This window comes from Lampetra fluviatilis, chromosome 5, assembly GCF_964198595.1.
Source record: "Lampetra fluviatilis chromosome 5, kcLamFluv1.1, whole genome shotgun sequence".
Lineage (NCBI taxonomy): Eukaryota > Metazoa > Chordata > Hyperoartia > Petromyzontiformes > Petromyzontidae > Lampetra > Lampetra fluviatilis.
Genome location: NC_136279.1, coordinates 16,099,112 through 16,113,550, shown reverse-complemented (window position 1 = coordinate 16,113,550; position 14,439 = coordinate 16,099,112). Strand labels below are relative to the sequence as shown.

Here is a 14,439-nt window from a genome sequence, read left to right as displayed (position 1 = left end):
ACACCAGCTCTAGCGTAGTGTGTAATGTCGTGTGTGGTGCAGTGTGCGTATTGTGTTATTTAATGTATCTTTATTATGTGTCACTATTATGTGATGTAGTGTGTCAGGTTAAATTGTGGGGAGTGGGGGTGTCGTAGTTAGCGCGCTGCACTACAGATCTGGCAACCCGGGTTCGATTAGCATTCACAGCAAACACCAGCAATAATTATTTGAAGCGGTCCTGGGCCTCCCCTAGGTCGACTCAGCCTCAATTATTACTTGGTGCAGTGTGTAAACATCGCCACTTGGAAGACAAAGGCGGCCAGGCGTGGTGCTGGCCACCCACCCTCTCGTGTGCCGTGCCGACCTTCATAGGTGTCCGCTAACAGCACTTGCCCCTACAATCTGTTAAGACTATACGGGGGATCTTTGCCTTTGTGTTAAATTAGTAGGGCAGTAACATCGTGTGCAGTGCCATGCGTGGTTGCTGTGTCCACCTGAACTTTGCCCTTGACGAACTCCGTGACATCCTCCTCCGTCTCGAACACGCTCAGCGTCTGCAGCAGGTTCTGTTCCAGCCAATCCCAGTGCCGCGTTGCCTCCTGCCGAGAGCTTCCTGCACGGCACAGCGCAGCAACGCACTGCCTTTCCGCAACACCCAAGTATCCCTGGAACCCAGTGGCGCAGCATGGTTGGCATGGGCTCCGGTTCAAGAAATTAATTGTGTCAAATATCCCTTCTCTTCATAGCCCAGATCAGGGGTTGGCAACCAAAAAAACAAGAGGAGCCATTTTTTTGGAAATCGGTAAGAAAACTAAATATTTCTAGAGCCGCAACGAATGTGAATACACGAGACGGTGGCCCTGAATAAATAACGTTACGAAGCAATCCTTAAAGAGCTGCACGTGGCTCCGCAGTCGCAGGCTGCCGACACCTGGCCCAGAGCCTTGACCTGTTACCCACGGACCCAGGTGCAGTAGTACTGTGTGCATACTTAATGGAAACACCCATGTTTGAACCCCAAAACCCAATACCATAGTTATCTCAAAACCCAATTACCTTTGATCACTGAAACAGTCACTAAGGAACCCTGGGATTTCAGCAACACCCAGAACTCCAGAACGCCAGCGATCATAAATCCTCAACCCCAAATTGCCAGAACCCTGGCGATCAAAACCAAGGAATCCACAAACCCCTTCCACTCTCAGAACCCTTCAACCACTGTGAAGAGAAATTTAGAAAACGTGCAATTACGTATGTGAGCGTGAAAGAAAGTGCATGTACGTGGGTACACGTGCTTGTGGGGAGCGGTAGCGCAGTAGGTTGCGCGTTGTGCTACAAACCTGGCAACCCAAGTTCAGTTTCCGCTCACGGCCAACACCAGTGAAAATTATTTGAACCAGTCCCGGGCTTCCCCCTAGGTCGACTCAGCCTAAAATGAGTACCTGGTGTCATGTGTAAACATCGCTACTAGGGAGACAAAGGTGGCCGGGTGTGGTATTGGCCATCGATCTCCTTCGTGTGCAGTGTTGGCCTTCATAGGTGCTCGCAAACAGCACTTCCCCAACAGTCTGTTAAGGCTATACGGGGATTTTTGTATATTTGTTTGTCTTTGTATGTGAACTTTATCAGTAATATCGGAATCCTAAAAAGCTTGGAACCCCATACAACCTGACTCAGCACTCCAAATAAAAGCTGCTTACCGAGAATTTTAAGCATTTAAAAAAACACTTGAAGGATGATGATGTTTAAATTTAATGTGTCACAATACATAGAGGGAATGCTCTGCACAGATTGAGTTCGCGTGATAGACTAACTGAAGAGCGTTCGGTGAGGGCACGGTCGCATGATCCTCGGGACTCGTGAGAGGGCAACTGGGAAAATACATAACGACTAAACCACAGTACTTAGTTTTTGTTTCTATTGGAGTAAAATGTTTCAAAAGACACTCATTGAGGAACTTACTCAAGTTTTCTTCCTTCCTTTTCGCAGTTTTATTGTTAGACCAACTTCATGTACAGTAGCCCAAAGTAACATTGCAATGCATATGCAAGGCTCTATACAATGCATAAACCATACAAAATAATTAAAGATTTTCCAGTATTTATGTAAACTGCTGATTACTTCAAGGCGATGTTACATTTTATCTCCTGAAAATGCATTTTACATTGTGCCAAAATTGGAGGGTAAATTAATTAAAGACCCAAAAGCTCATCTGGAATGCTGGCCTCATTGATTCGAGACAATGATCTGAACCCCGAACGTGACTTAAGAAACCCAATGAGCACCCACACATAACCTGATGGGTTGTGTAGTCATTGACGATTGGGCAGAGACAATTAATTTACTACACTTGAGGGCCTAGTTTAATCTAAACTAAACGAAATTTTTTATCATGTAAAGCCCACTGAGCTATACAGCTATTTCTCAGAAGCAATCTGGCCACACATGACAGCTCAAAGAAGTGGCTTATCATAATGGACATTTATAGCAGCCAAAAACTCAACTCTTGATTATAAATTTGAAGGGGAAAAACCGGAGAACCCAGACAAAACTCCACGCGATCACAGGGAGAACATACAAACTCTAATTATATAGGCGTCAAGGTTGGACCAAACCCACGACCTCCTTATAGCAGGCGACATAATTAACATCTCGCCACTGTGGCACCCATCAGGGCCACTGTGGCACCCATTGTTGGCAGCGGAAACCTCGATTTGTACCCAGTCTCAACAGCATCAGCTCACCGAGTCTCTGCCCTCTAAAATCTCTGCCCTCCGAGTCATATTGGTACTTCAAGAAAAACAAAACAGTAATTATAAACCTGATTTTCCAGAACATTCAGCCTGGAGGTAATCATGGAAGAATATGGATGAACCGCCTGGGCTCGTTTTTGGAGGGAGGTACGGCAATGCCACCGGACATCCGAAACGCGCTGGAGTGTCCCTCAATTCTGTGGTCTGTGCGAGAAAAAAAGCCCATTCAGGCTTGTCTTCCCACATTATCTAAAATTAGTTCCTTTACTTATTCTTTCTTAATTATTTATTTATTTTATACTTAACCTTCTTTTCCTATTCTATTACCATTCCTGTTGCTCTATGTCCCCTGTACTGTTCTCATTCTGCTGTAATTTGCATTGATGACTACTTTTATTGATGGCGATATTGACAGGTAAAATAAACATTGATAGACTGATGCTGGGTGGGCACCAGGATTGCCTTAACATCGTGAAAGTGACACTGGTAGATCGTACGATATAAGTTCCATGATAACAGTATTGGCCGTTTTTGAATAAACATTGCAATATCATTGCTCTTTGTTTAAAAAATATTTCCTGAAAATTATTTGTGAAATAACAAAGCAGTTAACCATCTGAATAAATTATTACATTATCCCCATTAAACATGTTTATTTTCCTGCATCATAACTTAAAGTAGGCCTCAAATATTGTCACAGTAGACTTCACGATTTATTGTGTAACTTACCGCATTGTGTGTTTTAAGAATTATAGATCGTAATGTTGCAATGATTATACTTACAGCAAACTTGTGTTGAGTAAATTACAGTTGAATGACTTTGAACATAATCTTTATTCATGGTGAAAGTAAAGAAAAGCACAAAACATATGTCATGTACAAAGTAATGGGAAAGTGAGATCCTAAACATCTTCATATTGTGTTAATTGATTCGATATGGCATCGTGAAAAAACGATATCGTGGTGAACCTAGCGGGCTCTCGGTGGCACTCACCGGTAGCAATGGCCCAGTAGACCTGCGACTCGGGCGTCTGGTGCAGCACACGGTATGGGCTGATACGGGCGCTCGAGTCCAGCACCACGTCCAGGGTGCCCACCAGCAGACCTAGTTTGGGGCACGCGCAGACACGGACACACACGCACGCTTTTAACCCACACGATAAGGAGTACACAGAGCAGACTCGACAGGCCCTTGTACTACAAACCACTACACATCATACAACACAATTCCATGCCACTCACTACACACGACAAATAGTATTTTTGGGCAAGGGCTGTTAGTGAGCACCTATGGCTGGTGTGGCACACGAGAGGGTGGGTGGCCAACACCACGCCCGACTACACACCACCAAACAAAGACTAGGATCCCACGTATAGACTTAACACACTGTTGGGGCAAGTGCTGTTAGCGAGCACCAATGAAGGCAGGCACTGTGGCACACGAGGAGGTCGGTGGCCAGCACCACATCCGGCACTCTTGGTCTACTGGGTGGCTACACTACGGCTCCCCACACTGCACCATACACCACACCACTACAAATCACTAGAGGCTGTACACACAGCAGACCAGCCCAATGATGTAAGCCAAGGGCAGGAATTGATCCACGTCCCTAGGTATGTTATATGCTACCCACTCACTGTACCACCACTGCCACAGATACATATTATTGTACATAGAGGCTCACAGAAATACACTCTGTACAGATGCATAATTGTGCACAGAGATGCATGGTAATGTTGAGAGATTAGAAGGATACAAGGGAATTACACAGGGGGTAGAATCCTATTTCTGGAGGGCCCTGCATTGGGATGTTACCAATCTGCTTAATGAGCATTTTTCACGTGGGAGAACGAGATTTGGAGTACCAGAGGAGACCGCACCGTACATAAGAGTGGGTAAGAGTAAACGCTGAGCACAGATAGATGCAATAACCCACTCCCGTTCTGCCACCTCCTGGACTCCTGACAGCCTATTATTGTTGTTGCATGTGTAGGATTTCAGGCACAATGGTGTATGGCACAAAAACGGCAGCCATTTGCCACTAAGTGGTGGTGACGTCAACACAGCGCTTGTGCCAGGCTAGGTGCACTTTAACGCCACGTGAAGTGTAAATGGCTCGCTTACTGTTAGTATTATGGGTTGAATGAGATGACTGCCATTACAACTGTGTCAACTTGCGTTGTAGCTTATTGTTTGTGAGCATTGCCCTTCTGACGTCCGTTGCTAGAGGGTGACTGTCTCCAACTGCCTAGTAGTTTCCGTTATGAGCCTCCTCCACAGAAGCCGATCTTGACATTGATGGTACCAATCTTCAGAAAGCCTACTCAGCTCCACATTCTCCTCGACCACATTAGCCCATCTCTGCTCAGGCCCGTGCACTGATCATTTAGCCCCTCTATCCAGCCAGACAAAAGGTCCTTGGGGATGCGATGGCTGGGCACAAACAGGGATCCACAGACATCCATGGGTAGAGAGGAAAGCATGGGGACATTTGCGGCTGTACAAAGACAAATGGGGATGTATAGATGTGCATTGAGGCCCACTGGGATGCAAGGCAAAACATGGGGGCATGGAGGGGTAAATGGGTAGGTACATACAGGAATGTTCTTGTAAATTATCATCACCATCATCACGATCACACATCAATCATAATCTACCGTCATTGCTGCCACCAGAGCATCAGTAAACACCGAGCATCCATCATCCTTCAATGTATTAGTGTCATCACTGCATCATCTTTTTATACGCTTGTTCGTCTGTCTGCAACGCACCGGGACAGAGGAAAAAAATAATTTGGCCCGGTGGGGAGCGGGGGTTTAGGGGGGGATGTTATGACGTCACATCACGCTGGTGAGGTGGAGGGGCTGATGACCTCCGAGGCAATGGGGCTGTTGGGGAGAGGAGTACTGACGCCACGCAAGATTGGGGTGATGTTGTGAGGTTGGGGAGGAGAGGTATGACGTCACGGAACGTTGATGGTATGTTGAACCGTGATCATCGAAGGCAGTGAGGAGAGGGCAGGAGTGATGACGTCACGCGACACTGACGAGTTGGAACAGCAGAAGGGTGATGTCGTCACGTGAGATTGGGGTGCGTTGGTGAGGAGAGCAGGTGACGTCAGACGCGGGGTTCCTGCTAGTTATCATTCATATATTTGCCACCGTTATTGGAAATCTTAATGGCAAAAAATCTGAATCAACAAACGACCAAAGTGTGGATGAAGAACACAAATAATTATCTGCGGTATCTGAAATGTTACCATCGTCGTCGTCATCACCACCACAACGAACCACACGCAACCCATTGGGAAATCACAACACATCTACAATGATTAGTGATTACCGAAAAGGAACAAACGCACAGTTATTTTTCAAAACACACATCTGTAGCATTGGGCATCATCAACATCACCACAAAAGGCACGTGTGTACGCTGAATACAGTGTGACAAATTGCAAGCATACGGTGAGAATAATCTAAAGGGTAAAAAACAGCACATACCAGCAAATGCTCCTGCACAAACATTCTTACCATCTATTCACTTCCGCCACCAGACGAGAAATATTATATATACAGCCCGTTGTAAATGCCCCCGCCACAACCCCGCACGCCTCGTCAGTCGTTTGGGTTGATTGACCATACTTCACCAGGCTGGTCAGTAAGGGTTGTTAGCCATTGGTGGGAATCGAACTCTGGTGGCCAGGTTCACATTGGCAGTGCACTAACCACTGCACCACTGCTCTACCATTACAGTCTCACCCTATATATATATTTGTTTATCTTACCAGATATCTTACCAGATAAACCCCACTGAGTTGTCATAGCTCTTTTTCCGGGCCACAAATGATAGCTCAACGAAGTGGCTTATCACGTGGAAATTTATAGCAGCCAAATATTGAACTCTAAACAGCCCGTGGATTCTAAATGTGGAGGGAAAAACCGGATGACCCAGAGAAAAACCCACGCGACCACGAGGATAAAACATGCAGACTCCGAATATACAACAGGCGTCAGGGTCGGGATCGAACCCACCGACCCCCTGTATACCACCAGGCGAGGGAGTCAACGTGTCACCACCGAACATTCCTCTCGAATTAATTGGCCAAAACAACACCGGACAGGGGCCCTCGTGAATTTGAGGTTTGAGACTCATTTCACTGGGTTTGCAATTAGGAGGAATTAATTTCATGCAAAAAAAGAGTAAGAGTCATGTGCCAGTCCACTGCTAGATGCACGCCGTGTCGGCCTTTGGGGTTGCAGCACCATACGTCCACGCGCTGGTCAGTGCCCAGCACATAAGCTCAGCAGCAGCCTATGGCACCTGTTATGCACAACTATCCAGAATCAATCCTGCTTGGCTTCCAAGATGTGACGAGATCAGACGTATCCCGGATGATTTAGTCTTAGGTCAAAATGCGCGTAACAGTTTACGATACATAAATATTTCTCATATTGTGTCCTAAACATTTAGCACTTAGAAATGTGTCTTTTAAAAGGTGTGTAAACATTTCCGCTCGTCTCGGGTGGGATTATTACTAAAGGTGTAATTTATCCATCACGTAGACTTTCACAATAACCTTCATTAAAAAGCATTGATGGTGATGAGCAATGGTTATGTGGAATTGATGGTGATGCCTGATGGTGATGATGATGCTTCCAGCGATGATGGTGATGACTGATGGTGATGATGATGCTCCCAGGGATGATGGTGATTTGTTTTGGTGGTGTTGATTGTGATGTTGCTGGTGATGAATTTTACGATGATACTGATGATGAAAACAATGATTGTGATTACTTTGCTAATGCAGCTGTTCATCGGAATAACAGTCGTTGCGATCGATGCTCGTGGTGCTGCTGCTGTGGTGATTCTAAGTGATGCTGCTGTAATGTTTTGCTCGTGCGATAATATCCCTACTGATGCTTATATTGGTGATGTTGCTGATGATGGTGCTCATGCCAATGGTGATGATGCAGGCGATGTTGATGATGGTGGTATTGATGCTGGTGATGGGTGTTGATTAGCATTCTGCTGGCGCTGATGACGATGCTTTGATAATCGTGCTGATAGCATTATTAGAACGTCTCGTTATGCTACTGTACTTAGAATGATAATATTGTCCATACTGCTATTTATGATGTTATGCTGCTGTTTCTCATGTTGATAATACTACCGATGAAGATGCTTCTGTTCCTGCAGGTAACAGCTGTTGACGACGACGATGATGATCATCGCGTTGACGCTTCTGCTGATAATGCTGCTTATGCACGACACGTATCACAATGTGGATGATGCTTGTTCCTGATGCTGCTGCTGTTACTTCTGTGGATGATGTTGTTAATATTGTCACTCACTGCTGCTCATGAGGCTGCTGCAGATGCAACTGCGTCTGCTGATGATGAAGCTGCTGTTGTTTTTGTTGCTACCTACTTGCGATAACCGTGATGCTTCTTCCCCTACTGATGATAAAGTTAATGCTGCTGCATTTGAATATGCCGATTATGATCTTGTTACTGATATTAATGGCATTACTGTTGATGATAATCATGTTGCTGCTTCGGATTATGACACTTTGCACGATTTAATGCTGTTGGGAATATTAATGACGCTGTTGATAACGATGATGATGCTTCTGTCAGTGATGATATAGCTCCTGGCGTTATTGCTCATTAAGTTGATTGTCCTGATGATTTCTTAAGCTCCTGTTGCTTGATGGCGATGATGCAGTTTGTGAAATTAGCACTACAAGGTGATGATTCTACTGCTGCTGTTGCAGCTAACAGTGACAGACACGAAGCTACTTCTGATGTTGCTGATATTTGTTGTCCTTCCCCCGCACCTCCGATTAGCGCGCTTGGCTCTACGTACGGTGCGAAAGAAGTTCAACACTTGCATGTTACTGTAACGAGACTGTTGCAGGCGATGTTACTCATGGCAATGACGACGCTTCTGTCCCTGCTCATGTTGATGGCGACGCTGCTGATGAGGCTTCTGCTTAATCTGCTGCTACTTCTGATGGTGACGATGAGGCTTCTGATGGTGACGATTCTGCTGATTTTTTCTGATGTCGCTGATAATGAGACCGATGATGATGACGACGATCCCTCAGTTCCTGTTGAATATGAAGCTACAGTTTATATTGCTGCTGATGATGGTGATGATGACAACGCCGGTGGTTAATGGAGCTTCTGCTGCGGATGACGATGGTGCTGGTGCCTGCTGCTGCTATTGTTGTTGTTATTATTGTTGTTATTGTTGTTGTTATTGTCGTGAGCTCTGGGCAGGTGTTGTGGGTGGGGGTAGGGGACCTGTGAGACCGCCTCCGTCGCCGTGGCCGCGTCGCCTCTGCATCAAGAAGTACGGGTTGGCGCGCTCCGTCACCCACAGCGCGTTCGCCAGCAGAACCTCCTCCGGCTTGAGCCACATCCTGGCGGCGAACCTCCTCGACGATCTCCCCCCTCCCCTCCCCTCCTACTCTTCTCACTCGTGGTTTATTTCGATGTTTTACACGGAGCTTTCATTTAAAAAATCACCTCCTTCGTGGCCTCGTCTCGGCCTGCCGAAGCCCTCCTCCACTCATCAGCTGGTCTCAGAGAGGGTGGGGGTGCGGAATCGATTCCCGTTGTTGCTTAAATCGAGAAGGCGATTCTTCCCATTGTCTCGCGGTGAGAAATGAAATCGATTTCTCTAACGTGGAATCTATCGAGGTGATTCAGGTGTTTTGTTGGTGTGTGGAATGCGAATCGATTTGTTGTAATGTAATCGATGTCGATTCTTTAAATTGGTTACAAAAAATTTTTTACGCAATTTTTATTTCTTTTAGATTGCCAAGGCAGGAGATGGGGGCGATGTTGATCTCTCCTCGTCCGTCCATGCGCTCTCGAGGATTTGTTGCATCAGCGACAAGCCTTTGGGAAAGGCTTTCTTCCAGCAGTGGATAGATCACGACTATCATTATAGAATGTATTGGAGTTTTTTTTGCGTTGTAAATGTTTATGATTCAAGAAACACTTTTGAGAGTGACAAATCGATTAAATGGGCGAGGAATCGCGAGCTCGAATATTCTGGAATCGATTCACCGAGTTGCGATTCGCTCCGTCTCAAGAGTTATCGTGGGCACTGTGCACCACCAGAGGAATCGATTCCTCTGCGAATATTGCGAGCTATCGATTATTATGCCACGAGTGCTGCAGGAATTGGGAATACCGAGGGCATGGTGGCACACGCCACCACCTCGGCTCCCCCCATCGTCATCGATCATGGTCAATCCACTGCTGGATGGAGACCTCGCCAAACCTATGAATCACCACTCTCACGGACCTGCAATACCGCAAATCTTATCCAGCTCCTACGGCGTGCTATCTTGGCGTGGTCTGGCACTGTTTTGTTGTTTTTGCTGCCCTGCCCAAGCTTCATAATTCGGACATATATATTTAAAGTATTATTTACTTTATATTTCGTGACACCATTTTCGCAATTTTGTACGCCTATGTTTTCTATTGTTTGCTGTTGTAAATTGTATCACTGGACATATGTGCAGTCCAAATAAAGATTCTGATTGTGACCAAATGATTTCATTGCTCCGCCTTTATAAGTCTCAACACCCGGGTCATCTTCCCGCCGTATCGACATGTCTTGTTCAGGTTTCACTTTGGTGAGTTTCAATGATGCCATTCAGTTTCAGTTTTCATTTATTTGGTATCACCCTGTGAGCCATTCGGCTCTTGAATTGGGTGCAACCGCAACAAACAAAAACATGAACAAGAAACATCTTAAAGTGACTATGCGTAAACAGAAAAATCCAGGAAAAAACTGCAAAATATTCCAGAAAAAAGCACCGTACACCAACGCTGTGCAAAAATCCCAGTGGGATACAAGTCAAACAACAACCACAAGACAACTTAGATTAAAGCCATGAGTCTAACTCCGTACTAATACAAACAAACATGGCCAAACCAAAAAACTTTTCGAAATCACCAAAATAAAGCCATAAAAGCAATGTAACAGTGAACATAGGAACTGTGACTGACAAATAAACGACAAAAACAACATGCACCACCAAACCCTGCAAGCCATAGCTGGCTGCATGAGTCACTCCACAACAGCAGGAGCATCAGTAGGAGTATCAAACATTTTCAAATGCACCTTTAACGATCAGCACACTAAATCAAAATACAAGATCATACTTTGCAGCGGTCATCCGGAGCGAAACATTTGATTTTAGGCCACTGAATATCAGTGACCATTAACCTTCGTGTGTTCCAACCCGCGTGTTCCTCGTTCTGTGTGCAATAATTCCCAGCAATATAGTTCCCTCCAGGTATCTTGTGACCCCCATTTCATTCTCTAAAACAATTTTTTAAGTAAAGTTTATTTAAAGGAGAAATGAATATGCGACGGGAAACATGTTAGGGGTCAAGTGGAGGCCACAAGACATCTGGACCACCGCTGTACACAATGGGAACAATAGCGTGTGAGGCTTCTCGATGTAGATTTTGAAGATTAAATGTTCAAGGGTGTGTACACAAGCCGCACGAGCATTGTTAGCAAAAAATACGTACTCGAGGAAAACTTTCCTAAATTTGTCTTTCCGTAAAAAATTTACAAGGTGTTTTAAACAAGCCCATCGGCCACAGATAGCTCCTCATCAACAGCATGATGAAGCCATTACTATTAAACATTTTATTTTACGAGATAAGGCCCACTGAGCTATCCATTTTCAGTAGCTCTTTTTTCGAAAGCGACATTGCCACAAATGATAGCTCAACGAAGTGGCTTTATATCACGTGTAATTTACAGCAGCCAAATACTCCAAAAGCGTGTTTCAAAATGTGGAGGGAAAAACCGGAGGACCCGGAGAAAAATCCACACGACCATGGGGAGAACATGCAACCTACACATATACAGCAGGGGTCAGGGTCGGAATCGAATCCACGACCTCTTGCATTCCTGGCGAGATAGTAAACATCTCGCCACCGTGTTTCGACAGAGTTCGAACCAAACAGTTTCGACAGTGTCCCATCAGCGGTCAGGTTTGCTTGAACCAATTGTGGCGAAGTGCATGGTATATAGACATTTTAAACATGGACCCTACTCTGTAAGATGGATCTGCAAGGAACTGATGCAAGATGGTATTTGTATGGACTATCTTACAATTGTCTTTGTGTGGCTTATGTGCATATTCAGGGCGGTACAGCTGTCTTGTGACTCCCCCCCCCCCCCATGAATTCTCTATAACTTAAACAATTTTTGAAGGTTTACTTAAAACAAAAATTAATGGGCAAAGGAAAAACAAATATGAGCAAACTCACTGAGGGTCACAAGACATCTGGAACACCCTGTGGAGCAAAACAACAGTAATTTGCCCATTGTACGGTACACGCGTGAAATTAAATCGATTCAAGATTGTGGTGCAGTGGAATCGATTCCTCGATTGCGGAAATTGGAAATCGTTTTGTGAATCGCGATTCCCTGGCCGGTGAGACGATAACAAACATCGAAATGTAAACAAAAAACAAAGAATGAGAAGAAACCTTTTTGAATATCTTGCAATTCATTCTATATACAGTAGTGGACGCAACTGCTGAAAGGACGTAAACACAAAGGATGGAATTAACTTCCGGAATATACTGTCCTGTGCAGGCTGGTCCAGATGTCTTGTGACCCCAAATGAATTGACCCCCAATGTTTTCCCTTTGCACATTTCTGTTTTAAATAAACCTTTAAAGATATTGAGTTTTACGTAATTAAATGGGGAAGCACAATACATCTGGGCCACCCTGTACGCGTACAATAAAGGATGGAAGACGCATTATACGGAAGACGTTTATTCTTGAAAGCATTTTAACACGTGGGCTTTCGCGACCAATATTATCGTTAAATATTTTTTGGAAAAAGTGTTACTTTAAAGGATACGGGAACGCGATGTCTTGTTGCTTTGACCGTGCACATATAAACGGTACAACTGTTTAGGTTTTATTTTAGCACGGGTCAAAACCCATTGGGCAATAATTTCCCATTTTGGATGGGCACCTGGTTACAGAAGCCTGGTTACAGCAAGCAAACACAAACAAAATGATCAATTAAAAAACGGTGCAGGGTCAGGTTCCGAATAGCAAGGTCGCATATCAACACGGGACAAGCAGCACAAAAAAATAAAGGTTAACAACAACGCATTTGAAGCAAAAAACAACTTAAAAGTCTGCAAAGCAGAGCCATACATTTCACGTACATTTTAAAGAGAATCTGAGGTCCAAAAGTGATTTAAAGTAGGACAAGATGCTAATCATTACTGTCCCAATCTCTACACAAACACTGGCTTGTTTAAAGTACAGAGGGGGACCTTCGACCGTAATTAGATTGCAAGGTGCAGCATGCACGTACACACAAACGCACACAGCTGTTCTCATGTTTAAATTAAGTAGCCTCATGGAGGCAGCATAATTAGATTTAGATAATTAAATGCGTGGGGGCGGTCACAAGACATCTGGACCACCCGTGACAGAATACACATCGTCTGGTGCTGCTGCATTGGCACAAAGTAGAATTTTTAAAAACTCAACACCGTCATCACATCACCACACCGTGGCCTTAAATAAAACAGACGTTTCATAATCTGCGTTATGTTCAAGTCGTGGGGTTTATCTTCTTGGTTCTTTCGGTAAAGTCACGTATAAGGGAAATAATAAAATAATACAAATAAAACATAATAAAATTCTCACGACGTTTCGGCCACAACGCAAGCAGCCGTCCTCAGGTGAAGAACAGGGCTGTCGGAAAGACAGCGTCCGAATGAGCACCACCATGCTTGGCAGCGTATATTTAAGCTGGGTTAGAGGAGAGCGCCTTGACAAAGGAGTTTACATATCAACAGAGGAATTTAGCATATTTATGGAAAATGCAGATATGGGATTAGTCATTACTTGTGGAATGTGTAGGTGGTGGGGGGGGGGTCTCAAAGTCATATTATGCTCGTGTATTATGTTGGGTTTGTTTGCTCCCCCCCCCCCCCCCCCATTGCACACGGGGTTTCTCAAGGAACGTTTTGTGTTATCCCACGCGAAAATAGGAACCCAAATAAAAGTATATATTTTTAATGGGTTAGATCGCGTAAACATAAATGTGTCGTTAAACCCGCCACCACCAGACACGGCCAACTAGTAAATAAAACATGCCAATTCGTCACTAGTACAACACACCGGTGTGTTGGAGAGAAAATCCACAGCATTTACAATATGAGTACGACGTTTCGCCAGTAATTAAAACTAGCATCATCAGGCGGGCAGCCAGATTTGTGTAGAAATCTTCCTTCTGTTCGTTCCTTAGAGGGACAAATGTGATGGCGTCACTTGTGAAACCTTCACGTGCGAAGGGGGGGGGTGGAGATGAATGAATGCAGTATTGTTGACGAATACTTTTGAAGAATGTCAACAATTCTGTTGTGATTGTGCACCACTAACAACCGCAGTATCACAAATGTGTTCGTGTCAAATATTGTAAACGCAATCTCGTTGAGTTTCCGTGAGGCATGAAAACAAAAGGATACACGAAGCATACTCTTTGGTTCTTTCGGTAAAGTCACGTATGCATAAAACAATAAATCACATTTATACCTACGTGACTTTACCGAAAGAACCAAAGAGTATGGATTCCTGCAGTCACGAAAGCTTCAAATCTAGATTGATACACGAAGCAGTATTTTTGTGG

General features: G+C 44.6%; 1 protein-coding gene across 4 annotated transcripts in view; it reads right to left on the bottom strand.

Annotated features, from left to right (window-relative positions):
* The window catches only part of LOC144932666 (TBC1 domain family member 9-like), a 29,384-nt gene extending 20,050 nt beyond the window's left edge, over window positions 1-9,334 (bottom strand). For all 4 annotated transcript variants that reach the window (XM_078856974.1, XM_078856975.1, XM_078856976.1 and 1 more), the window contains exons 1-3: window positions 9,042-9,334; window positions 3,730-3,840; window positions 477-595 (exon numbers count right to left, since the gene is read on the bottom strand). In XM_078856974.1, coding sequence (XP_078713100.1) covers window positions 477-595; window positions 3,730-3,840; window positions 9,042-9,159 — 348 coding nt within the window. In that variant the 5' untranslated portion in view covers window positions 9,160-9,334. The remainder of the gene's footprint in view (window positions 1-476; window positions 596-3,729; window positions 3,841-9,041) is intronic.
* Window positions 9,335-14,439: the final 5,105 nt, after the last annotated feature.